The sequence below is a fragment of the Corylus avellana genome, chromosome ca10 (genome assembly GCF_901000735.1).
Source record: "Corylus avellana chromosome ca10, CavTom2PMs-1.0".
Taxonomy (NCBI): Eukaryota; Viridiplantae; Streptophyta; class Magnoliopsida; order Fagales; family Betulaceae; genus Corylus; species Corylus avellana.
This window is the reverse complement of record NC_081550.1, coordinates 2,824,282-2,848,535: the sequence shown is the minus strand read 5'-3', so window position 1 is coordinate 2,848,535 and position 24,254 is coordinate 2,824,282. Positions and strand designations below refer to the sequence as shown.

At 35.9% G+C, this 24,254-nt stretch overlaps 3 protein-coding genes across 6 annotated transcripts; 2 read left to right on the top strand and 1 right to left on the bottom strand.

The window, feature by feature from the left end:
* Window positions 1-688: 688 nt before the first annotated feature.
* Window positions 689-5,898, top strand: LOC132164012 (uncharacterized). 2 transcript variants are annotated; one of them, XM_059574420.1, is made up of 14 exons: window positions 689-985; window positions 1,082-1,179; window positions 1,598-1,683; window positions 1,881-2,007; window positions 2,752-2,815; window positions 2,976-3,073; window positions 3,179-3,263; window positions 3,806-3,929; window positions 4,369-4,470; window positions 4,664-4,728; window positions 4,910-4,991; window positions 5,066-5,145; window positions 5,261-5,385; window positions 5,485-5,898. In XM_059574420.1, exons 1-13 carry the CDS (start codon window positions 789-791, stop codon window positions 5,316-5,318), a joined length of 1,266 nt encoding a protein of 421 aa, XP_059430403.1. In that variant the 5' UTR covers window positions 689-788; the 3' UTR covers window positions 5,319-5,385; window positions 5,485-5,898. The 2 variants fall into 2 exon arrangements, with proteins under 2 accessions (XP_059430403.1, XP_059430404.1); XM_059574421.1 differs by having other exon boundaries at window positions 691-985; window positions 1,601-1,683.
* An 884-nt stretch (window positions 5,899-6,782) lies between these two features.
* On the bottom strand, window positions 6,783-19,290 carry LOC132163311 (uncharacterized). 2 transcript variants are annotated; one of them, XM_059573551.1, is made up of 11 exons: window positions 16,448-19,290; window positions 16,024-16,263; window positions 15,578-15,707; window positions 14,309-14,461; window positions 13,962-14,206; window positions 13,782-13,851; window positions 13,480-13,686; window positions 12,916-13,151; window positions 10,473-10,551; window positions 10,232-10,369; window positions 6,783-7,442 (listed from the first exon to the last, which is right to left on the bottom strand). In XM_059573551.1, exons 1-11 carry the CDS (start codon window positions 18,997-18,999, stop codon window positions 7,239-7,241), a joined length of 4,254 nt encoding a protein of 1,417 aa, XP_059429534.1. In that variant the 5' UTR covers window positions 19,000-19,290; the 3' UTR covers window positions 6,783-7,238. The 2 variants fall into 2 exon arrangements, with proteins under 2 accessions (XP_059429534.1, XP_059429535.1); XM_059573552.1 differs by having other exon boundaries at window positions 13,782-13,848.
* Window positions 19,291-21,346: 2,056 nt separating this feature from the next.
* LOC132163312 (glucan endo-1,3-beta-glucosidase, basic vacuolar isoform-like) lies at window positions 21,347-22,858 on the top strand. 2 transcript variants are annotated; one of them, XM_059573555.1, is made up of 2 exons: window positions 21,347-21,429; window positions 21,789-22,858. In XM_059573555.1, the coding sequence occupies exon 2, from the start codon at window positions 21,893-21,895 to the stop codon at window positions 22,736-22,738; it is 846 nt and encodes a 281-aa protein (XP_059429538.1). In that variant the 5' UTR covers window positions 21,347-21,429; window positions 21,789-21,892; the 3' UTR covers window positions 22,739-22,858. The 2 variants fall into 2 exon arrangements, with proteins under 2 accessions (XP_059429538.1, XP_059429537.1); XM_059573554.1 differs by lacking the exon at window positions 21,347-21,429 and adding an exon at window positions 21,493-21,580.
* The last annotated feature ends 1,396 nt before the right edge of the window (window positions 22,859-24,254 follow it).

Here is a 24,254-nt window from a genome sequence, read left to right as displayed (position 1 = left end):
TTTTAAGACATTTACAATAAGTAATAAAATTATCTAAATAATTTTACATTTAAATTAACTGTTGGTGCACTAGTGTATTGTGAAAAAATTGGTGAGTGGCCAATTTGATTTGCATCCATCATCTTTCACTCCGCTTAATGCCCCAATCTCAAGTTCACTCTGCTTAATACCCCAATCTCAAGTTAGGAAAATGAGTAACTTATATAAAATGGGAGGTTTATAAAAGTATTTATGAATCATGAATGTTAAGTTTTACATTAATTTTTTATTAGATGGGACGGACTTCATAAATAATTATAGATTTTATCCAAATTGATTAGTCATTTTGAAGTTATAACTCATATATAGCTAGCATTTTTCCTCATCGTTACAAATAGTATCAGAACAATTTAGTAACGCCTTATGGTATTGCCGTACTGGAGTACTAGACGTCAGAATTTAAGGAGAATAGATTGTAACACTTCAAACCCATGTTAGAAAGATGTCTAACAAACATATAATGAATGAGTCGTTTATAAAGACACTTATGGGTGAGTAGCACATTAGTTCCGGTTAACCTTTGTCCTTTTTAGGTAGTAGTGTAGATACTAACGTATCAACAAGTGCGAATGCCATTTCATTTAACGGCTAAATTTCTCGGTGAAAATTTGAATTTTGTTTCTTTTTTATTTATTTAGGCGCGTATGGTGCCACGTCATCATCATCGACAAACCGATAGCGAGCCGGATAGATAAGAGTCGTCTCTCTCCACAGAGAGACACAGAGAGAAGCGCGAAACGGGTCGGGTCATGGCGGTGCGGGCTCCTTTCCATTTGGTGCCATTGAGGTGTAGCGCTACGAAGGAAGACCAGAGCGAATACAGAGACAAGTCTAGGAACGCGCGCGTTTTAGTGCTGGGAGGAACAGGTCGGGTCGGAGGCTCCACCGCCATCGCGCTCTCCAACCTCCGCCCCGACCTCCACATCATCATTGCCGGTCGCAACAGGTCAAACCAAAGATTCTCTCACTCCTGCTTGTTTCCCGAGAAAATCTAATTGCATAAACAGAGATGCTGAATTGTGTAAATTGGTTCCTATGGCAGGGAAAAAGGTGCTTCTATGGTGGCTACACTAGGGGGAAACTCTGAGTTTTCCGAGGTCAACATTGACAATGTAAAATCCCTCGAAGCGGCTTTAGAGGGTATGTAGTGGTAACCAATTTCAATCTTTTATTTTAATTAAATATTTTATGGGCAGGTTTTATTCGTTGAACTAGTACTCTATGGTGTCTTATAAATGGGCTTTACATGATTTCTTACTACTGCATTATATAAGGTATTATCTAACTTAGGTTGCTGATAATCTATTCTGTCCGAGGTTATACTAGGATTAGTTCCTCTGTCCTACTCAGCTCTATAAAGTTTTGTTTTTTTTGGTTCCATAAGCCATATAGGTCTAGATAGAGTAAATGATAAAATATTATCAGCTCGGGATCTTGTTTTGAGGTTTTATCTTGTTTTCAGTCTTTAAAACAAATAGCAAGTTATAGTTAATACCTTGTAATGATCTCCCTTAAGCATCTCATTAGTGTTAAAACTCAAACTCTGCCAGTTTCTCAGCAGATGTGGATCTTGTAGTTCATACTGCTGGACCTTTCCAACAGGCAGAAAAGTGCACTGTACTGGAAGCTGCCATACATACCAAGGTGAGGGAAAGGTAATTACTACATTAAAAAACCTAACTTGTTCTGAAGCCTGTGTATTTGGTCAGTGGTAATAATTGGGCACATACACAACATGCGCATACTAACAAACGCACACATACATAAAACTTATCTAGGTAAATTTTGTGGGTAATGGATGATAGGATTAACTCAGATAATGTTTTTCAATCTTTCCTCAGACAGCCTATCTTGATGTTTGTGATGACACAACCTATGCATGGCGTGCTAAATCCTTCAAGAGTAGTGCAGTAGCTGCAAATGTTCCAGCTATAACAACAGGCGGAATTTACCCAGGAGTGAGCAATGGTTCTGTCACATTCATTCTTGTGATGTAGTCCATAGTTTTCATACATTTATAATACATACTCTTGCCAATGAATAAAACTGAGCAAATTTCATTGATGAAGATAAGAACTAATAGTATTTTTGTCATATAGTGAATAAAAGATTATGATCTCATATACAAGGCTTCAGGGCCATAGGTCTCACACATGGTTCTGAGGCATTCTTTTATATAATCATCTAGGCTTTGTGCATCCCATGATTTGGCTTGGCATTAAGCAGCTTGTGTTGGAGTCAGATCTCCTCTCTGACAAAGCCAAGTTTAAAAGTTAACATGCACTGCATTCTGAGCTTTCTTGGATGAGTCATGCCATTTTTTATGTGCACCTCTCATATCTGTCCCTATATGGGCTCTAGGCGAAGCTGAATGGCAAAAACGAATGTTTCTTAGACAAGTGGGGTTTGTCAGTTTAAAATGAGTTGTATCTTAAAGGTATACCTCAGCTAATCTAAGCTCAATAATTATCGATCCAGTTAATTATGATTATTTGGGAGTTTTTGAATATATAAAGGGTTCTTATACCCTTCCTTTTTCTTTCATTTGGACTTGGGACAACCTGTGCAAGGGCACAACGTACATTCTAAGATTGCACTTTAGTTTAGAAGTTATGCCAAATTATGTTTTGTGTGAAAGATGAAAACCTTCTCTTGTATGCTACAGGGGTCCTTCATGATAAATACTAACCCTTCCCGCCTTTATTATGACAGTGATGGCAGCAGAGCTAGTTCGTGTTTCAAGAAATGAAAGCGAGGCTGAGCCAGAGAGACTACGGTAACCACTCTCCACTACTATTTGATTTGAAATTCAATTATGACATGAAATGCATACTGATTTTCTTGTATGCTAAACAACCATAGGTTGGGTCCAAAAAGCTCAAACCACTTTTTTCCTCTTTCTTTGGCAACTTACACGCAAATATGCTATGTCTCAGATTCTACTACTACACAGCAGGTAGTGGTGGTGCCGGTCCAACTATATTAGCTACTAGCTTTTTACTTCTTGGAGAAGAAGTGGTTGCATATAATAAAGGTTAGTTCCATCGGCATTCTATCAATAAGCTATTCCTTTTCTCTTTAGATGGCTCACCATTTTGCTTTTGATGCTAACTATGGTAGTTGACTATTATTCAATCAGGAGAAGTGATCAAACTGAAGCCTTATAGTGGAATGCTCAACATTGACTTTGGAAAAGGAATTGGAAAGAGAGATGTTTACCTGTTGTAAGTTCTCTTAGAAACAAAAAGCTTTGAAAGCAGTGAATTTGCATGCTTAATGAGAGAGTTTTTTCATGCATAATTTCCATCAAAGTCCTTGTTTTTGGCCTCTATATATTTAGCAAAGAAAGAAAGACAAACCTAAATGAAAAAAAAAAAAAAAAAATCCTTAATAAGCCTCTTTCCTGAGTCCATATAAAAGCTGATTTCTGAGTAACGTAATGGTCCCTATCCAAGCTGAGCTTTTTTTTGTTATAGGCTAACTAAAAGAGTTACAAAATATGGTGTCCAACAAGGATGTAGACCGAAAGCGGATTAGTAAATTTCATAAAATCCTTTGTAATTAACATTCCCTTTCTTCCTCGAATCATCTTTCATTAATACGAGCTTGGGTCTGTTTTTAATTATTTATGGGTTACAGATAAATGCTGTTTTGATGGAACTAGTTGCTTTCTGTATATCTGCTCGATGCAAATGCTTTGAAGCTTCTTTTTCTCCAATCACGTTTCTATTCAATAGAATCTTCTTTTCCTCTTTATTCTTCCCAGGAATTTGCCTGAAGTAAAAAGTGCTCATGAGGTCCTTGGAGTACCAACTGTCAGTGCTCGATTTGGAACTGCTCCATTCTTCTGGAATTGGGGAATGGAAGCCATGACAAATCTTCTTCCTGCGGTATGTTCTTACATTACTAAGGGTTGCTTTTCTTCTGTTTTTGTTTTTAAGCTGCCCAATTTAAGTTGCTGATATTGGTCTTGGTGTCTGATTTTTCATTTGAGTATTTATATCTAGGTTGTTAGATCATTGTAAAATTAACATCTTTCAGCCAGCACTATTAATACCACGCTCTTGGGAATTATAGTTAGATAACAAGATAATTTAGTTGCTGTAATTAACTATTAAGTCCTAGAAGTTAATAAGCAGTAAATGATAGATACTTGATTTTAATATAATACTTTGTACAGTGCTGTAAAATTGGTTTCTTTGCGGCATGTGAAGGATCTGAACAAGCTACTAAGTACTATGAGACAAAGGGCTCAGTAATTTGATGAATCACCTGACTACCTTGCTTTTTGGCTCCATTTAATAAGCCCATGCAATTTGAGTCCTGCAGGAGTTTTTGAGAGACAGGAGCAAAGTTCAAGAATTAGTTCAATTGTTTGACCCTGTAGTCCGATCAGTTGATAGGATTGCTGGAGAGCGTGTATCAATGAGGGTGAGATATAATTACTGAGAAATTATAATGGCTTATACTTTATTATTAGTTTACACTTTTCAATTTCTTTTTAGTGTAAAAGGAAGTGGTGGAAATTCTCTTCCTTTTACTATAATATGTTAAACCATTTATACAAGTTGGTCATCACTTATACTTTTCTGCTTTGTTTTCTTTTTCTGGTGTTGGAGATCAGGTTGATTTGGAGTGTTCAGATGGACGCAGTGTAGTTGGTATATTCAGTCATAAGCGCCTTTCTGTGTAAGATTTTGTTTTCCAGAGATTTTATTGTGGTCAATTAAACTCTGCCTATTCTTGCTGTCATTAACCTTAAATATCTAAATGCCCTTGCTTTATACAAGGTATCAATTGTGCCTATAAAATGCGAAGTAATCTATCTCTATAATTTAGAGATCATAACTATAGGGTTCATCCCTTTCAGATCTGTGGGAACTTCAACAGCTGCTTTTGCTTTAGCTATTCTTGAGGGCAGCACACAGCCTGGGGTTTGGTTTCCAGAAGAGGTATGTATAATAAATCATTTAGAGATCAAAAACATACTTTTCTATAGTTAACCTTTTATGAAATTCTCTTACAGCCAGAAGGAATTGCAATTGAGGCAAGGGAAGTTCTTCTCGAACGCGCTGCACAAGGAACGATCAATTTTGTAATGAACAAGTAAAGAGAAATTCTCAGAAATTGAACTTTCACTTATTCATCTTTTTTCATTATATGATTGTAGTTTTGGATAATTCTTTTTAATTTTCTTTTTGGTATTTTTTTTTCTCTTCAGGCCACCATGGATGGTTGAAACAGACCCAAAAGAGTTTGGATTAGGAATATATGTATGAGAGTGTAGGATTCACACTCAAATTACAGTTCAAATTTCTTTTTCAGCTTCCACCAGATACAGCAGAGGTAGAGGAATTGATGTTGCTGTTGCTTTCTTGTGTCATCCACATGGGATCAAGTGAATTTTAAATTGCTAATCAGTAAGTTTCCTTTTCTGAATTTCAGGTGCTTGAAGTTACAGTTGTTTGGGAGCAGTGCACATTTTGCAGTGCAGAATATGTCGAAACCATTGACAAAGAAAACTCTTGAGACAATTCTGATCCTTTATACATGAATTTTGTCAAATCCCCATTGACGTAACAACACTTTCGAGAAAAATCTGATTTGAGGAACATGTTAAATCCCCCCACCATTTCTTGCTGTTTCTTTTTCCTTTGGTTATGGGACAGAAATCACCGCCTTAACAAAAAGAAAGAAAGAAAGACACGACTGCATCCATATTAATCTCGCTGTGAAATGGTTCCTTGAGATGGAAAGGATTCTGATCCTTGTTATTAAAGAGAGAGGATTCCATGAATTTAGGTTTTAATTATTGAATGAAGTCATTAATGAGAAGCGTTGAAGGGGGTTTTTGCTTTATTTTTGTGTCATCATAACCTTAAAACTGATCGGATTGTTTTTTCTTCTACATTCTGTGATATCTTAATGCATACTTTATTAATGTTGCGTGTCAGGTTTGGATCGTGTCGATGCATGAATTTTAGACGATATAGGTCAATACTAAGTCAATTCAATTAATTAAACAAGTTGGACCCTTAGATTTTAATCAACTAATTTTGTGTTGGGTTTGTGTGTCGTGTTAAAATTGCCAACCTAGTTTATTTTTGATAAAACAAAAAAAAAAAATTCAAATAGTTGAGGCTTGGCTTATAGCCTTACACAATTGGTGAGTAAGCACCTCTTTGAAATACCAAAAAAACAAAAAAACAAAAAAACAAAAAAAAAACAAAAAAAGGATTTGGTTTAGGTGTTGTAATTTTTCAAACTGTCCAGATTAAATTTCAAGTGTTTTATGAGAAAGAGGAAAGTGAATTAAGTCTAGATGGATTGATCTACTTTGCTTTTACTCAATTTCCTTTGGCCAACAAAACAAAAACTTATCCTTTTGGGACATTGGATAAAACTGAAGGACATATAATCTGGGCTTGAACACCACTTCCATCACTATCTACCTTAACCAATAAACCAATAGCTTCTTTAGGCAATTAGTAGTTTAAATCAACCATAAACAAATTAAACAAAAATGCAATGAAGAAAATCCTTCCAAACTTCATTTTTTTTTTTTTTTTTGGGAAGGGGGTGGGGTCTTCATTTGTGGATAAACAAAAACTATACAATCAAAAATCTCTCACTCATGTACAACCGTTGCATCAAACTATATACTGCAGGCGCTATCTCCCACTTGAATGTTTTAAAAAGAACATAAAACCAACACATAGGAGCATACCAAAGATTTCAGGACCAATCAGAACATCCCTTTCTTAGCACTTGTTAGTTTAGAATCAGCCAGGACTAGCAAACTGCCAAGGCCAATAAGTTTGTTCCTGGAATTGCCACATTCCATCTCTTCTCTGCATGTTACCAATGCATTTATGCAGCTCAAACAGTCAGTCAGATCTCTCTTTCAGATATTGTATAAGAGTGAGCTCTTTCCTTATTTCTTCCTTTCCCTTTCTTTCTTCTTTCTCTAGATAAAAGTTTCATGAATCCTTCAAACTACAAAACCCTCACTCAAGCTTATGGCCATCTGTTATATGTTTTTGAAGAAAACTAATGGCACTATATCTGAAAAAGTGGTTGAAGTAATGACCTGTCTGCTGGACCTCTAAGCTGAAGCTACATATAGAATGCATCCAAACATCTGACTAGCCCCTTCTCTGACTTGCTGATGAATCTAATCATGCATGTCCACACAGTTTTCATGAATACCTGTCCCATTGATTGCCTTCTGAACCTCTAAAGGATGAATTACCATATGATCTCCAGACATCTCTCCATTGCCGCCTAGTGCTGCTTCTTTCATGGGGATAACACTGGGCATCTGTATGAGTTCTAGATGTGCTGCTTCCATTGCGCTTCTTTTGGGCATTCCGCATCTCTTCTTCGGCATCATACCGTGAACGCTGCAAAAAATAGTAGTTGCCCAAATAAAAGCCAAATTTGATTGTCGAGTTTGAAAAAATTAATAACAAAATAATAGGACTTGGTTTAACGATTATTATACAAAGTAAAGAAAAGGCAGACAGTAACAGAAAAGAAAAGGAACCTAAACATAATATTAATAACTTAAATCCTGTGAACAGGTGATCAGTTCATTCGTCAAGCAATTAAATCTTCCACTTTACAGGTTCCTTAAGGACAAAAGAGCATCGAGGAGGCCCACATTATTCTACAGAAAGAATACATGTGAACTGATCCAAACCTGTTTAGTATATTAGTTGATTTTCCTTTTATATATCATACACCAGTAAGTGAGGTTTATTCAGGTCGTGTTATAAATGCCCCAGCTACAAAACCTAATGATGGTTGAGGGGGAATTTCAGCTTTTGAATCTCGGTTAATTATATCTTCAACTCCCGGTATTATTTTGAGACGATCCATTTTAAGCCTCTTCAAACAAGGTTTATTGCCATTGATTTGATGATCACCATCGGACGTGGTCAACGAGAATTAATTACGGGGGACAGACAGACCGGTAAAATAGCCCTAGCCTCATATACGATTTTTCAATTAACAGGGGCAAAATTTGATATGTTCTAATGTTGCTATTGGTCAAAAAGCATCTATAGCTCAAACCCCTTATAATCAGAGTTAGAAGAAGGGAAATGAGGGGTGCTTGACCTACAACAGACAGAGGAGGATTTATTTAAGCTCTTAGAATATGGTGCCTTTTGAGACCGTTAAACTATCAGTTATCTCAAAAGTTTAAGTTGATAGGAAGAGATAAATTTAATCACTTAATCATTACTTTAACACTTCCCCTCACATGTGGGCTCAAATTCCCTTATAATAGGTAAGACCCAACGCGTGGAATATTTAATTTAAATGGGAGTTCATTTGACGGAGTCAAGGTTCAATTTCAAGATTTTTGGCTCTGATACCATATTGAGAGGTTTCATGAAAAATGGGAGAGAAACAGAGGAGGCACGTTCATATTTTTCACGTAGCCTTCCTCTCTCTCTCATATATATATTGTAACCTTGAACACAAAGACCAACATACCCACATAACATATTAACCCTAATAAGCTCTTCTACCAAAGACAATATTGTCAAACAAGTCAACTATAACAAAGGCACGAGAGAAAAGCATATTGGCTAGTAATTGTGAGGCCTAATTCTAGACTGGAGGAGATACCAAAGACCTCTGCCCTGCCCTCCCTCTCTATCTATCCAAGGGATGAAAGGGCAGAGACCCTTTGGTTTTTTCATGTTTCTAAGAGTTGAACAATGGTTTTTCGTGTCGTTAAAGAGTTAAGAAAATGGTATGAACCTCCTGCAGGAATGATTTGGAATTCCAAAACCAGTAGTGGTATTTTCTAGCAACAAAATAATAAAGGCAATCAATCAATATAGATTGATCCAAAATCTGATTCAAATCCAATATAACAACACTTGTGGGTATATTTATATAAGATACAATGCGCTTGAACTGGTTCCAACATTATTTTGGTTAGTGTTAGAAAGGTGTATTAGGGTTAATAGGTTATGGGTATTTTGGTCTTTGTATTCTATGTTGGACTTATATATATATGTTGTTTGAGAGGAGAGTAGCTGTAGGGTGAATACGCAGCCTCCCCTATTCTTCTTCTATTCTTTCTCTACTTTTCTTCTATTCTTTTCTCTCATACAAACTAACATGGTATTAGAGCCATAACATTATCCATATACCCACTCCTTCATCATTTTTTTTTCTTTTATTTTCTCTATTATTGGTTCTACTGCAGTCTGGAAAATGGGCTTCATGCCCACAAATCGTGATTAAGGGTAGATGGTGGTCGGCGTGGTGTTTGGCCGGCCTGGTCTGTGGTGTTTGGTGACGTAGGGCAATGGGCAAGGAATCAAATGTAGGTGGCAGCGGATCCGAAGACGGGACGGATGATGGTGGAGGTGCAGGAGCTAATGGGAGTGGCCGACGTGTATAAACCTGGAGAGGAGCAGAAGTGCGTGGAGGCAACACGATAAGCTCAGAGAGATATGGAACAGAAAAGAAAAGAAAAAAAGGTTGCATGCAAGTATGCTTGTTATATATCATCATCATGTTTTACATAATAAGCACTGCTCTCATAATACCAATTCTGGAGCAATTTGTGGCATGTGCACACACACATATATGACTACTGCAGTGTGTATTAAAAAAATGAAGACAACCAGATAATAAGAAAGTAAGTTCTAACAACTTCAAATTCTCAGAAAATATCAAGGTGTAGCTTCTATATAAATTTCTAGTCCTGTTCGAAGTATTGTTCCTAAACACCATTAACTTTTTGATAAGGTTCTCATAAGTCATTTACTACTCCTCAAAGTTGTCATGTTTTTTGTCCTTAACCATTTATTTCTAATTTCCAATCCAGCTTTTCTTTTAAAAAATTTTTTTGCATCCCAAATGGCCAGAGATAGAATTTCGTTTCTCATCCAAGTGAGAGCAACTTTGTATTTAGTGCCAAGAAAAGCATCTCAGGTTGTGTGCCCAATTGAGCAAGCCAACTAATACAACATCCCTGCGAAGTTGCAAAGTCACATTTAGGACCGACTTAACAACATTTTCTTAGTAGTAGTTAAACATTTCATAACAGGATATTCTATGCAAGAAAAATCAAGGAAAAAAGAAGTTAGTAAGAAGCGTCAAACTCTTCAAAACTTTAGCCAAGGAAAGAGAAACAGACTGCATAATGATAATATGCATGTCACACCTTGGTAGCATCTGAAAGTACCGCATATGCCTCTCCAATCATTTTAAAGAGTTTGTCAGCATCCTTGTGAACTTCTTCTGCTATCTCCTTCCACAGCTTGTCATCACCATTATCACTTCTTGCCAGGGATTGACCAGCCTACATGGAGAAAGGACTTGTTTAAAAGGTTACCTAACAGTAAGCACGGAAATAAATCAGCATCTTTTTTTTAATAAGTAAATGAATCAGCACATTTTGAAACCTTATCAGGATGATGTCTAAGTGCAGCTTTCCTATAGGCCTTCTTAATTTCAGATGCCGAAACAGATGGCTCGATTCCCCTGCAGTCATAATTTGAATTAGCACATTATCTAAAAAGCTTAAGATTAACAACTTCTCAAAACACTTAACTGTTTGTATGTTTTCAAAATTGACCCTAGTACTATTGGTGCTTTAAACTTCTTATAAAAGACACAAGTTTCAAGGTGAAACTAAAAACAAAACTAGAAATTTACACCTTGTTTGGTTCGCTGTTTAAACAGCATAAAACATTTTTCAGACATTAGTTATCCAAACAATTTTCCACAAGTGATCCCCACAGAAATTTTTTCAGTTTTTGTTTTCTAAAACACTTTTCAAAACATAACACAGATTAAGAAAAAAAAAAAAAAAAAAAAAACTTTTAGAAAACTTCCCCCACCTTCATATAAGAATGTTTTCAAATCACATGCTTAGTTTTCAAAAAAAAAAAAGAAAAAAGAAAAAGAAGAAGTGAAAAACACCTTTGAAAACAATGTTATGCTCCTATATATATATATATATATATAGAAAAGAAAAGATAAAAAGGTTGTGGTGGCTAGGTTTCCCACCTGCGACTAGGCAACCCAACATGGGCATGGCTGGGAAATCGAGCCTTAGGTGGTGGCTAGATACATTGGGTCACCCAGCCACAGTGGCTGCCCACGACCTAGCTGCAACCATGGTTGGGTTGCTCGACCACTGTGGTTACCTGGCCACCATGGTCAAGTCATACTCATAACCTAACCACTGTAGTTACCTAGCCACCATGGCCGGGCCATAACCTAGCCTCTTCTTTTCTTTCTTTTTTCCTTTTAAAATTTTTTATACGGGTATAATTGTATTTAATCTTCTTTTTTGAAAATCGAAAAATTATTTGACAGAAAGATCGCGAAGGTCTCAGATTTAAATGACTGTAAACTCTACAATTTGCAAAATTTAAAACCCTGGTTTAAAAGTCAAAGTCGAGTAAAGTACAAGAGGGTTCCATAGTATTTTCTCAAGATAAAAATGGAAACTCAGTGATGGATTTAGTAATTTTCCCTTTTTGTTTTGAAAACATGTTTTCAATATTACATCCAAACACTTTTCAGTTTTTTCTTCTAGAAATACTTTTCAAATATAATATCCAAAAGTTTTTAGATGCGGATTCCACAAAACACTTTTCAATTTTTAAATACTGAAAACAATTTTCAAAACCCAAAACAGGAAACAATTTTCAAAAACTCATCCAAAGAGTAAAAGAATAATGAAACTTAAACTATGAACAAGTTCTTGACGAAGATAAATCACATACTTATAATTCTACACTTGTTTTGTTGATGAAGGAAAAAAAAAAGCAAGAAAATCTGCACTTGTTCAGGTAACTGAAGGCAAAAATCTACGTAAGTGTCCAAATAAGTCTCAGATGGGAGCAGTGGCGGAGCCAGACAATTCATATTAGGGGTGCCGTTAAAATTTTTTTTGCGTCCTAAAATTTTCTCCACCCTAAAAATTTGATAATTCACATAATATATGCATCACAAAAAATATCTATAAAAGTTCATAAATATGTGCTCAAATTGATATATTAGTAATGTAACATGTCGGCACTATATATATCAAAAAAAAAAAAACAGTCTAGAACTGCACTTTACAGTATCTTAGAAGTACATAATCATCAAGTACCGAATATAAATTGAAGCTCTCAGCAAGTCAAATCAATCAATTCATAAACCTAAAGTTTAATTTATTCATGAACCTAAAATTTTCAGGTTAAATCACGACCTCGTAAGAGACAATAAACATTTATAAACATTAAACAACAAAATAAACAATCATATGAATATTAAAGTTTAACATACATATGTATTAGATAAGGAATTTTTTTTTGCTTACCATACATATGTAATAAGTTTTGGCATTATTAAAGTTTACCATACACAGCAGCATCCTGGGAATTTTTTTATTTTATTTTTTATTTTTGGGAAATTTTTTTTTTTTTAAATCCACGGCACCCCCAAAGGCCTATGTGGCTCCACCACTAGATGGGAGACACAAATTTTGCATCCTCAAGTGTTCAATAAGACCAATCGTTTTTGGGAAGAGTGACATATCATTAAAGAAAAAAACAAAAAAACAAAATCAGTGACCAGCTTACTGAATAAAAGGATACAAGCAATTCCTGCATCAAAATGGCTCAATGATCTGTATGATGGATTTCATTGAGAGCCAAATTAATTAATTAATTTTTTTTTTTAACAAAAAGAAAGAAGTAATCAGCTTTCAAGGAAAAAAGTAGTATAGACTACCTTATTGCATTAGACACTGATGGAATAGATGTCATAATCTCTATAGAACAACAGATCCATAAGGAGGTGCAACTTAAACGAAACCTGTTGGATTCACATGTAGAAAGAGAAACTTACAGAATAAGGTACATATCCAATGGGATTTCTTTTCTGGCTTCTTCTTCAATTTCAGAAAGCCGCAGACGAGCTTGTCTCAAATCATTTGCACCAGTGATCAATCGATCAGAAGCTCCAGACTGATTGGTCTTCTCCTCTACTTGCTTATTGAGAAGAGATACAATTCTCTGAAGATCTCTAGCTGCTTGTCCATAATCTCTGATCATCTCATAGAGCGTTGCTCGTCTTGAGATTGCCTATCAAAGTATTAGCACATCAAGCACAAATATGACCAACGAGGTTGCTGAACTGAAGATGACATAATTAGAGTTTTCTCTATATGAGTGACTCTCTCTATTTATATTAAGGATTCTGCATATGAAACCAAACAAATAAAGTGACCATGATCAAAGATATAAAATAAGCAATTTCAAAAAGTATAAACGCATGTACACACACATAAAGGAGCACAACAATAACAGACTAGAGGGACAAATCAATTTAACTGGATGACAGCCCTCAAAACTTCTTCCTCAACAATTTTCAATCTAAGACCTAAAAGCTTGTATTGGTTCAGAGGAAAACCTTAAGATAATTTCCATCAAGAGCTATAGCCAGGCTGCAATCTGCAATAGCATCTGTAATCTGGCCTAATGCTTTGTATGCAGCAGCGCGATTGCAGAAACAAACAGCTGCAAAAGGACGTGACTCCACATTGTACAACAAAGCAGCAGTATAATGTTCAACTGCTTCTGCATGCCGTCCTGCCTGAAATGCTTCATTTCCAGCAGCCTGTGTTGAGAACAACAGAAAATCAATACAGAAAAAACACCTTTCATTTTAAGTACAAAAGCTGGACTTGTTGCAAATAAATTTTTAAAGCATACCTTATGACGCAAGAGCTCACGTACTGTACCAGCTAGGGGTATTAATGATTCCAGAGCCTTGCTTCCACTCCTGAAAGTTCTAGCACACATTAGGAACTTTATGTGGCAAAAACATACCTTCATTGCAATAAAACGTGTAAAAGGAGGGGGAGCTTTCATATTGCGAGGATTATAAATTACCTATTTGTGATAGATACTTTGACCTGTTGCTCCTCGAGTAAAGCAAGACCCTCATCAAACCTTCCTAAATGGAAGTAGGCTTTAAAAATCAGGCGGCATCGCCAAAGTTTGAAGTAAAATTTGTTCAAGAATTCAGAACCATGCAGACTTGTTTCCTGGCCATTAGCATCCACTGGGGGAGAATTCTTTTCAGCAGAACCAAGGGTCTGATTACACAGCTGAATCACCTCATCATACCTCCGGAGCTGCCAGATGTACAGAAGTTAACACAAAACCGACAACAGACTTCTGGTAGATTTCAATTTCTCAAAGTAAAATTTCTCAGTATCATTAAAAGAGCTGCAAACCATGAAAAGAGCCTCTGCTTTCATTTCAAGTAACTTTTCTGAGTATGAGCTAATCATCAAAGCCTCAGCAATTACTTCCAAAGCAGTCTCTACATCACTAGACATGCCCCTTTTCAAAAGTTCAGTAGAGCGGTTCATGCATTCTAACACATTCTGCCAGACAGTAAAAGACAAATTAGTTTGGATACCAGATATCCAATTCATCATGAAGAAAAAAAATATAAAAGAAGAGGCAGGAATAACATCAAGCTTTTCCAGAAGTGAAAGCCATTGTACATACAATCAGAAATTTGGATGACATTTTGTTATAGTTATGTAACTAAAAATGCAACACCCGAGTCTATATTGGAAATACGAGTAGTTCACATAGTATGGGTGGTTTATACTTATCAAAAAAAAACATAGTATGGGTGGTTTATAAAAACACTCATGGGTGCTAAGTTTCACATTGATTCCTTACTAAGTGAGCTTGAACTTTATAAGTGATTTTAAGGAATTTGGAGTGATAGCGCAAATGTGGCTAGCGCTTTTCCTCAAAAAAATCATTTAGGAGAGAACAATAGAATATGAGGCAACAATCTCATAATTAAATTGCAGTAATTTAACAACTAAAATCCAAAATACCAACGATATAAAATTTTAGACATTAAGAAAGAGAAGCAACAATTTTAAATAATGATACTGTGAAATACTACTCCCTCTGTCTAACAATAGATGGTGTGCTGTCCTTGTTGGGCTGTCCCTAAATAGATCAAGGTCCCCAAAATAAAAGCATTTATTAAGTTAACTTCTCATATGACCCATAAATCTAAAGTCACTCTTTTTAAAGTTTAAACCTTTCTTAACCCATCTTAAGGGCATTTTAAGAGGAGTGTTTGTTTCACTAAAATGCCTGCCGTTATTAACTTTTACCCATTGTGGGATGGGAGGAGTATATTTTTGAGCTATACAACACGAAAAAAAAATTAATGAATTCCCACCTTCAAATGGTTCATCTGAAAGAACCAATAAGCTGTGTTCTGAAACTACAATATATATCAATAGGAACTAGCGAACCATAAAAATAGCCAGAAAGTTAGATATCTCCCACTCACCTATGCCTTACAACCCAACCCAACACCCCTACCCCCCCCCCAGTATATAATTATTAGACAATGGTAAATTATCATGTTCAATTTGGATGCTATATAAAGTTTTCATATTAACAGACTGAAAAAATTGATGGTAAATACTATGATCAGATCTGATCTATTCAAATAATAACAGTACCTGTGCTTTTTGTAAGCCATCAGATGCTTCTACTACAGTTTTCCTATCCACACAGAAGTCACTTCCTGATTGCAGGCACTTCTTGAAATATTTTGATGCATCTTCAACTTCCCCAAGGGCAAGGTAACAACTTCAATGAAATGAAATCAAATTAAAAATCATTGATTAGGGATATAATATCCCACCATTACTAAACAAAATCCAGGTTGGGGATACTAAGAGCATAAATATGCTATCTATTTGAATAACAAATAAACCTAAAGAAACTAGTTAAACAAAAAATGTACATAGAAATCAAGAGGAGTGGTATGGGTACAATATTTGCCAAGAATGCAATTGAAGAAATGTTACATATTCTTCACCAGCAAACAAGTTTGTTAGCGATAAACTAGCATATGCAGACAAAATAAAGTCACCACAAGCTCAAAATAAATCAGAACCCTTACTTTGCAGCTCTAAGTTGCACCTTAGGGAAGTTGGGATCTATTGCAGCAGCCATCACACAGTCTCCTAGTGCATCTCTCATTCTTCCAAGAGACATTCGTGTTGCTGCCCGGTTGCTATAGCACAGCATTAAAACCCTGAGACAGCTTTTAGATGTCTCACTCATAGAAACACAGTTCACCCCATTTGTGTAACAATCCTCAGCTTTAGACAGATCCCCACTCATATAGGCTTGGTTTCCCCTGATAAATATCATATTCAACAAACAAAATGGTATCTCAAAGCTAGAGGATATAATGAGAACATATAACATGCCATAGCCAACTTACTAAATGCTCCAAATGCAGAGTAAGAGATAATGAAAGAGAGATAATTTTGTGAATTAAGTACAGAAATGAGAAAAAGATGATTTGAACTGATACTGACCTTTGTCGCCACTTCTCACACGCTTCCTGAGCTGTAACAGTTGCAGCAGACTCTTGCTTGACCTCCTGTCTTTTTTCTATCTCAGAATCCATTTTAACCTTGGATTGAGAAGTAGATAGATTTCCTTTCTGAACCCTCCCAGGAGACGAAGGCAATGAAGTTCCGGAGAATGGAAAGAGATTCACAGAGGATGATGCGTATGAAACTTTGGCATTGGTACTGGAATCATACATATCATGACCACCTTTCAACAAATTTATCTTTTTTGGGTGGCGTTTTGAAGCAGATATCTGACCTTGGGTGGCAGAAGAGGCAGCAAAGGTGAATTTAAACCCACTCATATCGTCTGAACTTGAAGCAACACCAATTCGCGTCCTGCCATCACTATCATGCCTCTCAACGTTTGAGCTTGGAATGGATTCAGTTTCTCTTGATGTAACAGCATCATCACTATTATAGTCCACCTCCTCAGCTGCAGACTTGAAGCTTTCAGTTTCAGCCACAGAAACAGACTCTTCCTTAGGGCCTCCAGCACCAACACTTTTATCAAAATGGTATTCAAAACTTCCAACTTTTGCTTCTTGGCGTATCGAATTGCCTTCATTTATATTCAAGCATTGTGCTGCAAAAATCAAATCTTCATCTATAGCATCACTGGAAACCACTGGTGTTGAATTAGTTGCTCCAATCAAATCTTCATCAATAGCACCACCTGAAACCATTGCTGCTGAATTACTTGCTTCATTGCTATTGAGTCTGAATGACTCACCAGATGTCACAGAATTTTCCCTTGAGTGGCGGTTATCAGCCAGTGCTTCCTGATATGGGGAAATGTCCATAGGTGAATAAGATTCAGAAGCCTCTGGGTTCTCTTGGGAACCGCTTTCCCTCGAAACAAAATCTTGACCAGGCCACATCTGGACTGGGGTAGAATTCTTCAATTTTCCACTCTTTTTCTTCAATCCTGTGTCTCTAATTGACTCTCTCTTTGCACTAAATTCCATTTTCTGATTTAAGCCCGAAAATAGGTTAGCTTTTGGTTTTGGTGTTTTAAATTCTACAAAGGGCAACCCTGTACCATCTTGTTTGCCTGTATAGCTAAACTCAGTGTCACTAGATGAGAATGAAGATGAAGATGCAACATTTCCACCCACTTCGGCATCATCTTTTGGTCGGTCTAAAGGAACTTGACTACCACTTACTTCCTTACCCTGCATTCCCACCTGAAAAGTGAATTCCGTGGGCACTGCTTTATCAAGATCATGGAATGACATATCACCAAAATGTCCCATTTGCATCTCCTTCACAAATACTCGAGAGGAAGAGGGCCCTGCATCTGATCGATTTAAGTCTCCTGCCCCACTTCCTAATTTCAACTTCTCCATCTTCCTCAACAGTGGGGTTTCTTTTCTTCCACCATACAAATCACCAGTACTTTCACTGCTTCCGAAGACAGTGTTGCCTTTTTCATTGTTCTTAATAGTAGCTTCATTCTTTTCAAAACTATTGGTATTTAAAGAATCTTTGACGTTCAGATTCTTCATCTGATCAGAAAGTCTATCTGCTAAGCTTCTAGCACCACCCTTTTTACTACTTCCAAATGCAACACTACCACCATCAAGCTGACCAGGTTCTTTAATGCCACATTTATTCTTCAATTCATTTAGAAGTTCTGCTTCCAAACTTCTATCGAAGGAACTATCCACATTGTGGCCACTCCCAAACCCAAACTTGGTCGTATCATTCACACTTAAATTAAACCTTACATCTCTAATTTTCTGGATACGTTCACTATTTCCTGGACCTCCAATGTTCAACTTCCTCATTTCCTCGGGAAGCTTCGGTGCAATGCTATCATCAATACTAGAACTCTTCTTGTGCCCACTTCCAAATACAAAGCCACCACTCCCTGACCGCCCAGATAGACTTGAACTCGGCCTATTATTTGCATTTGGATTAAACACACCATCTTTGACATTGAGAAACTCATTCTCACTCAGAATTTTCAAATTCTTCATTTCCTCAAGCACATCTTTCTCCAAACCTCCACTAGAATTACTCGTACTCACACCTGAATCGACCCTATTCCCTCCAAACACAAATGCCTCACTTCCACTCTTACCAAACCCAGACCCACTGGAGAAAGAAGTCCCAGTTTGGGAAGCAGCTGAGGAAGGAACCGAACTCTCTGGAACGGCCCGAAACGGATTAAAACCGGGGTCTAACCGGGCGTCCGAGGCCGCCGTTGGCCTCAAATTCTGAGAATTCGATTGCCTCCTCGCCTTCACAAACCTCGGCCTTGAAGAACCGGGCGCCGATCTCCCAAACGAGGTATTGTAACCGATACTGGAATTACTTTGATTGGAATTTGAATAATTTGAAAACCCAGAAGTTTGATTACCAATATTTGATGGGTTCATTGGCACAGATTGAGATTTTGAGGGAAACCCAGAAAAACTGAATGAGATAGGATAAGAAAACTGACCGTTAAGGCTGGTGTTTTGTGGGGTTATGGGTGCCGGAGCTGCAGAGTCTAGCAACGCCAGCGACATGTCAAAGTGGGCGTCATCAAATCGGACGGATGATGATTCTGGTGTTGATGGGGCTGTCTGATCCAATCCTAACTTGATATTGAACGCCAAAGATTATACTTTGAACAGGAAGTGTTTGAAAGTATGTGCGTGTGTATTTGTGCTTGTCCAAGGTCTATATCTATCTTTCTTTGGCTTGAAGGAACGGAGAAAGAGAGGGACAAAGACGAGTCTTTTTGCAAATTCACGCGTGAAAGATGTTTCTTTCATTCCTCTGTTTTTCATGGGTCAGGTTTTTGATCCTCTCATGGTGTTTTCAGAAAGTTCTTTTCTGTTTTTGCTTTTGCTTTTGTTTCCCTTCCTTTTCTTTTCTTTTTTTCCTTTTTTTTTTTTTTTGCTTTCCCTTTATTATTTTCTTATATAATTTTCTGATTTTAAATAGCATTTCTTATATAATTTTATAATTTTTATTCCTGCATAAACCATCATCCATTGGTGTCTTGGGCTAAATGGACTGATCAATAAATATTATTATGGTAAAAAAAAAAAAAAACTAATATATAAATCCAAAGAGAATTAAAAATTAAAAATTTATATCTCAAAATATATCCAAATTTCATAACAAAAATGTATATTGTTTAAATCTCGAAAAAAACAAAGTTTTTCTCTTAACGGAGTATAATTCTTTTAATGTCATTTATTAAATTGAAATATGAACTTTAAGGACATATATCAATTTACTATACTCAATTAAAGGATTTTTTTTTTTTTGAATTGAGGTCGGAGAAAAACTTTGTTCTTTCGAGATAATCATTCATTCTTCTAATTTATTTTTATTGTCTATTCTCTTTGACCTTTCTATCAAACAAAATAATGCAACTGTCAATTTTTAATAAGTTGGGCTTATTAGTATATTATTCAATGAACTACATTAAAGCCATCTTTGGTATTTTCACCAAAGAAGAAGACACATTGTTCATGTTGACACCATTTTGAGCTTATTCTTAGAATTGAGATTCTGATTGAGACACAAGAGAAATGCTTAAAGTGACATCCACTTTAATGTATATATATGTATGCTCAACTTGTAATATACAAAGCTAGCTATTTGAATCTCTTTTCTGTTACATTTAAACTAATTATGTGCAAATAATCTTTAATTATAATTCAATGGCTATTTTCAGTTCATCAATTCCATGGAATTTTGACTAAAATATTCAAAAATAGAAAAAGAATGATGCAAAAACTGGCTTAATCTTAAATTAGGAATAATACAAGGTGTCCCTGTTTAATTGTTATCCATTGCATTGCATCCCCAAGAAATTTTGATTATATCAATATTCTAGTGTACCTTCGCTCCACTTTCTGTGAATAAGGTTTTCCCACCTCCTTGTGAGGCTTTCCACTGCCACATGCGGTTGTTTCGGGGTAGGAGGGATGGTGTTTTCTCCAACCCCCTCCTCCCTTCCCTCCTTTAACATGTTAATTGTTGATGATGCTTTTGGTGGGGCTATAACAAGTTAAATACAATGACAAAACATTTACAAATTTAATTTTTGACTTTTAATTCTACAAATGGGTTGTATTCGTATGGATTGAATGAGCTCGGGTTTAAAAAAAATTGAATTTGCGTTCGTTAGAATTGAAACACGTGTTTCTTATATTTTGTTATACGACACATGTGCCAATGATATAATTGTATTTTCACATCTATTTATGTTACTTATATGACGGATAACCTAATAGAACTTTCAAATTTAGAATGTAATTGAACTCAAATCTTAAATCTATCAAATTGAAAATTGATGTTTTAAATCCAAAATGGGGAAAAACACACATGATTGGTGACCTAATTTCCCTAGTCAAGATGATTGTTAACCTTTTGAAGAGGAAGGGTAGGGAAGAAGGTGATGCCACAATCATATATGATTTATCCCACATGCAGCCAAAAAAAGGTATGAATTGTCTACTCCTATTTGTTAAGTTACAGTTTTGGATGATTAAGGCAAGCTTAATCAGCCACCAATTGCGCTGAACTTCTAGATTTTCAGACCTATAAATTATAGATCAATGGTTCAGGTTATGACTATTTAACAAAGTTACTATAAATGAAGACAAAGAAATCCCAGAAAGTCATGTAGACTTTTATCTTCTCCGTTAATTTATTACTTGTTTCAAATAGATTAGGAAGTGAAGAATTTAATCATTTAATTTATATTTTAAACTCATTTTCGCGTGTAAGTTTAAACCCACTATATTTAACATGTGAAATATTTAATTGAAATATAGAGGTGAATGAAGGAGGCAAGGTTCGAACTCAAAACTTCTGCTTCTACCGGCTTCTCCTGCATTTTTTTTTTTTTTTTTCTTTCCAAACTACAAATTTCAACGGAGTGACGTATCAGGAGAAAATGGCCTTCAAGTTCATCGATTGTCTTGCCTCTATATAAGGTACTAGCTCTTTATGTTTTGAAAACCAAGTGTTTAGTTATTTCCTTTCCTCCCCTAACCTCCATGGCTTCATTATCTGCAATGAAGAAGAAACCTTTTGTGGCTGCTACTTTGCTATTTCTTGGGCTGTTATGTAGCCTAGAACATATAGGTTCCTCTCTCTGTCTCTGTCTATATAGATATATATACTACAAGAATTGTGAGAAATATATATATATAGCCTCTCTCTGGCTCAACAATGAAAATGGAGTATCTTTAAGTCATATTTTGATTAAGAAAGAAGTTGTAATATGTTATAATATGTTATATTGCTTTCTTTGAATTACCCATTAAATCTTTGCTCAATCCAATGCATGCAGGTGCACAATCATTGGGTGTTTGTTATGGAGGAAATGGCAATGCAGACAATTTACCACCCGAGTCAGAAGCTGTGAGTCTTTGCAAAACATACGGCATTGGAAGGATGCGCATTTACTCTCCATACCCAGGAATTCTCCAGGCTCTTAGAGACTCCAACTTAGAAATCATGGTTGGCGTCCCTAATGACAGCCTTCAAGCCCTTTCTGAGCAATCAGCTGCAGCTGATTGGGTCCAGAGGAATATAAAAGACTATTCTTCTAATGTAAAGTTCAAATACATTTATGTTGGAAACGAAGTAAATCCAACCAGCCCAACAGCCCAGTTTGTTCTTCCTGCCATGCAAAACATTTACAAAGCAATTGCGGATGCTGGTCTACAAAACCAAATCAAGGTCTCAACTGCTGTGGACACAAATTTGTTGGGTGTTTTTGATCCTCCATCAGCAGGTGATTTCAGTGAGAATGCAAGGAAATTCATGGAACCAATCAATGGTTTCTTGGTTAGTAATGGAGCACCACTCCTTGCCAACATTTACCCTTATTTCAGAGTTAAATACAACAACCAATCAGTCCCCTATGCCTTATTTACTGCACCAGGGACTGTAGTACATGATGGTCAACTGGAGTACCAAAATCTGTTTGATGCCTTAATGGATGCTTTGTATTCTGCTCTTGAGAAAACAAATGGAGGAAGTTTGGCAATTGTTGTGTCAGAGAGTGGCTGGCCATCTGGTGGTGGTGCTGTGGAAACTGTTGAGAATGCTGGCACCTATTATAGGAATTTGATTAATCATGTGAAGAAAGGAGGGACTCCAAAAAGGCCTGGAAATGCTATAGAAACTTATTTGTTTGGCTTGTTTGATGAGAACCTCAAGACTGAGGATATTGAGCAACATTTTGGCCTATTCTACCCTAATAAACAGCTCAAGTATAATATTAGTTTCACTTGAAAGTGATGCAATGTATTAGAAGCCTCTTGTATTTACTGTTTTAAATAAGAGTGGCTTTTGCAAATCTGCCCTAGCTGGCATTGTATTAAAGTCATATTCTTCTAATAAATAAAGTAACTTACTCAACTGATTGTGGTTGGATTGTAAACTGGAAATTGGATTGGATGATGGAATTGTAAAAAATGGAAATGAATTGGAAGAAAATAAGACTCCACTTTGGGTAGGAGTTGACTACCTACAATTTGTTCGATGAAATTACTGACTGACTCCCCCTAGCTCTTCTCACCTATTTTTATAGAAGATGATTATATGATTTCTTATTCAACTAAGAGCTTGTTTGGAATTGTGTTAAAAAAATTTTTTAGTACCTAAAAGGCTGTGCTAAACAAAAATTGGCATGTTTGATAAAAAAATTTAAAAGTACTTCTTTGAACTTTTTACTCGATTCCTTATTCGACTAAGAGTATGTTTGTGATTGTGTTTGAGAAATAGAGTTTTTAAGTCAAAAATCATTTTTTTGGCTATTTTTTTTGACTTTCTGAATATTTAAAAGCGTTTTTAATTTTTTTTACTAAACGAATACTTTTTTCTTCAAACAGACATTTTGAGAATTAAACACACTTTTACGTCTCTCAAACGCTCACCCAAACTAGCCCTAATACTCATCCAACCCAAATGATAATGACACTAACCAACACTTACCAAAACAAACTTAACAAAAGCAAGCAATACACATAACAACACCCCCATAAGAGCTTAGCCAAGCACTAACACTGACCCTTATCCCTATCCTTCGATTCCTTTCGTAAACCAATGGCATTCTCCCGAACAATGTTTTTTGCCCTCCTCGGTGGTGGTGAAGTGAAAAATAAATGAGATTTATTATTTATTTATTTTTAAGTTAGGAAAAAGAAAAAAAGAAATTATATGTTTAGGCGAAGGAAAATTGTGTTAAATCACCGCTTATATCAAAAGTTTAAGCCGATAAAAAAAATGTTATATTTAATAATTTAATTAATACTTTAACACCCTCTTTATATGTAGAATAAGATAATACATGGACTATTATAATTGAAAATGAAAATAAAGTTTGAACTCAGGATTTCAGCTCTAGTCGGCGGACATGTAATTACTGCCATTAGCTAAAAAGATCAGTTTACTTCTTCCTGTCATAGTTAATTTGCAGTGTGGACTAGTTTAATAGTTGGGCCATAACTCTCACTTTCTTTTGAGTGTCTTTTATTAGGCATTAAAACCGTTGAAATCTAGCCCATTTTGAGTGTGTTTGGCAATGGCCAAACCAAACCCATTAACTATTTATCATATAATTAAACTCTTCAACGTTCTTACTTTTTATATCACATTAATCATTTTTTATTACTAGTCAAATAAAAAAAAATCACTATAAAATAAAAAATGTTCATTTTTTTTTTATAAGGAAAAGTCCACATAACTCCCTCAAACTACTACTCAATTGACAATGTCCCCTCCAAACTTTCAATTGTGACAATGTCCC

Excerpts from the sequence above, each read along its gene's own strand:
- LOC132164012 (XM_059574420.1), top strand. The coding sequence starts at position 789 with ATGGCGGTGCGGGCTCCTTTCCATTTGGTGCCATTGAGGTGTAGCGCT. Across the intron at positions 2,816-2,975 it reads GCTGAGCCAGAGAGACTACG|ATTCTACTACTACACAGCAG; the intron begins GTAACCACTCTC and ends GCTATGTCTCAG. Across the intron at positions 3,264-3,805 it reads AAGAGAGATGTTTACCTGTT|GAATTTGCCTGAAGTAAAAA; the intron begins GTAAGTTCTCTT and ends TATTCTTCCCAG.
- LOC132163312 (XM_059573554.1), top strand. The coding sequence starts at position 21,493 with ATGGCTTCATTATCTGCAATGAAGAAGAAACCTTTTGTGGCTGCTACT. Across the intron at positions 21,581-21,788 it reads ATGTAGCCTAGAACATATAG|GTGCACAATCATTGGGTGTT; the intron begins GTTCCTCTCTCT and ends CAATGCATGCAG.
- LOC132163311 (XM_059573551.1), bottom strand. The coding sequence starts at position 18,999 with ATGTCGCTGGCGTTGCTAGACTCTGCAGCTCCGGCACCCATAACCCCA. Across the intron at positions 13,852-13,961 it reads AAAGTATCTATCACAAATAG|GAGTGGAAGCAAGGCTCTGG; the intron begins GTAATTTATAAT and ends TAGAACTTTCAG. Across the intron at positions 13,687-13,781 it reads GTGAGCTCTTGCGTCATAAG|GCTGCTGGAAATGAAGCATT; the intron begins GTATGCTTTAAA and ends TTCTCAACACAG.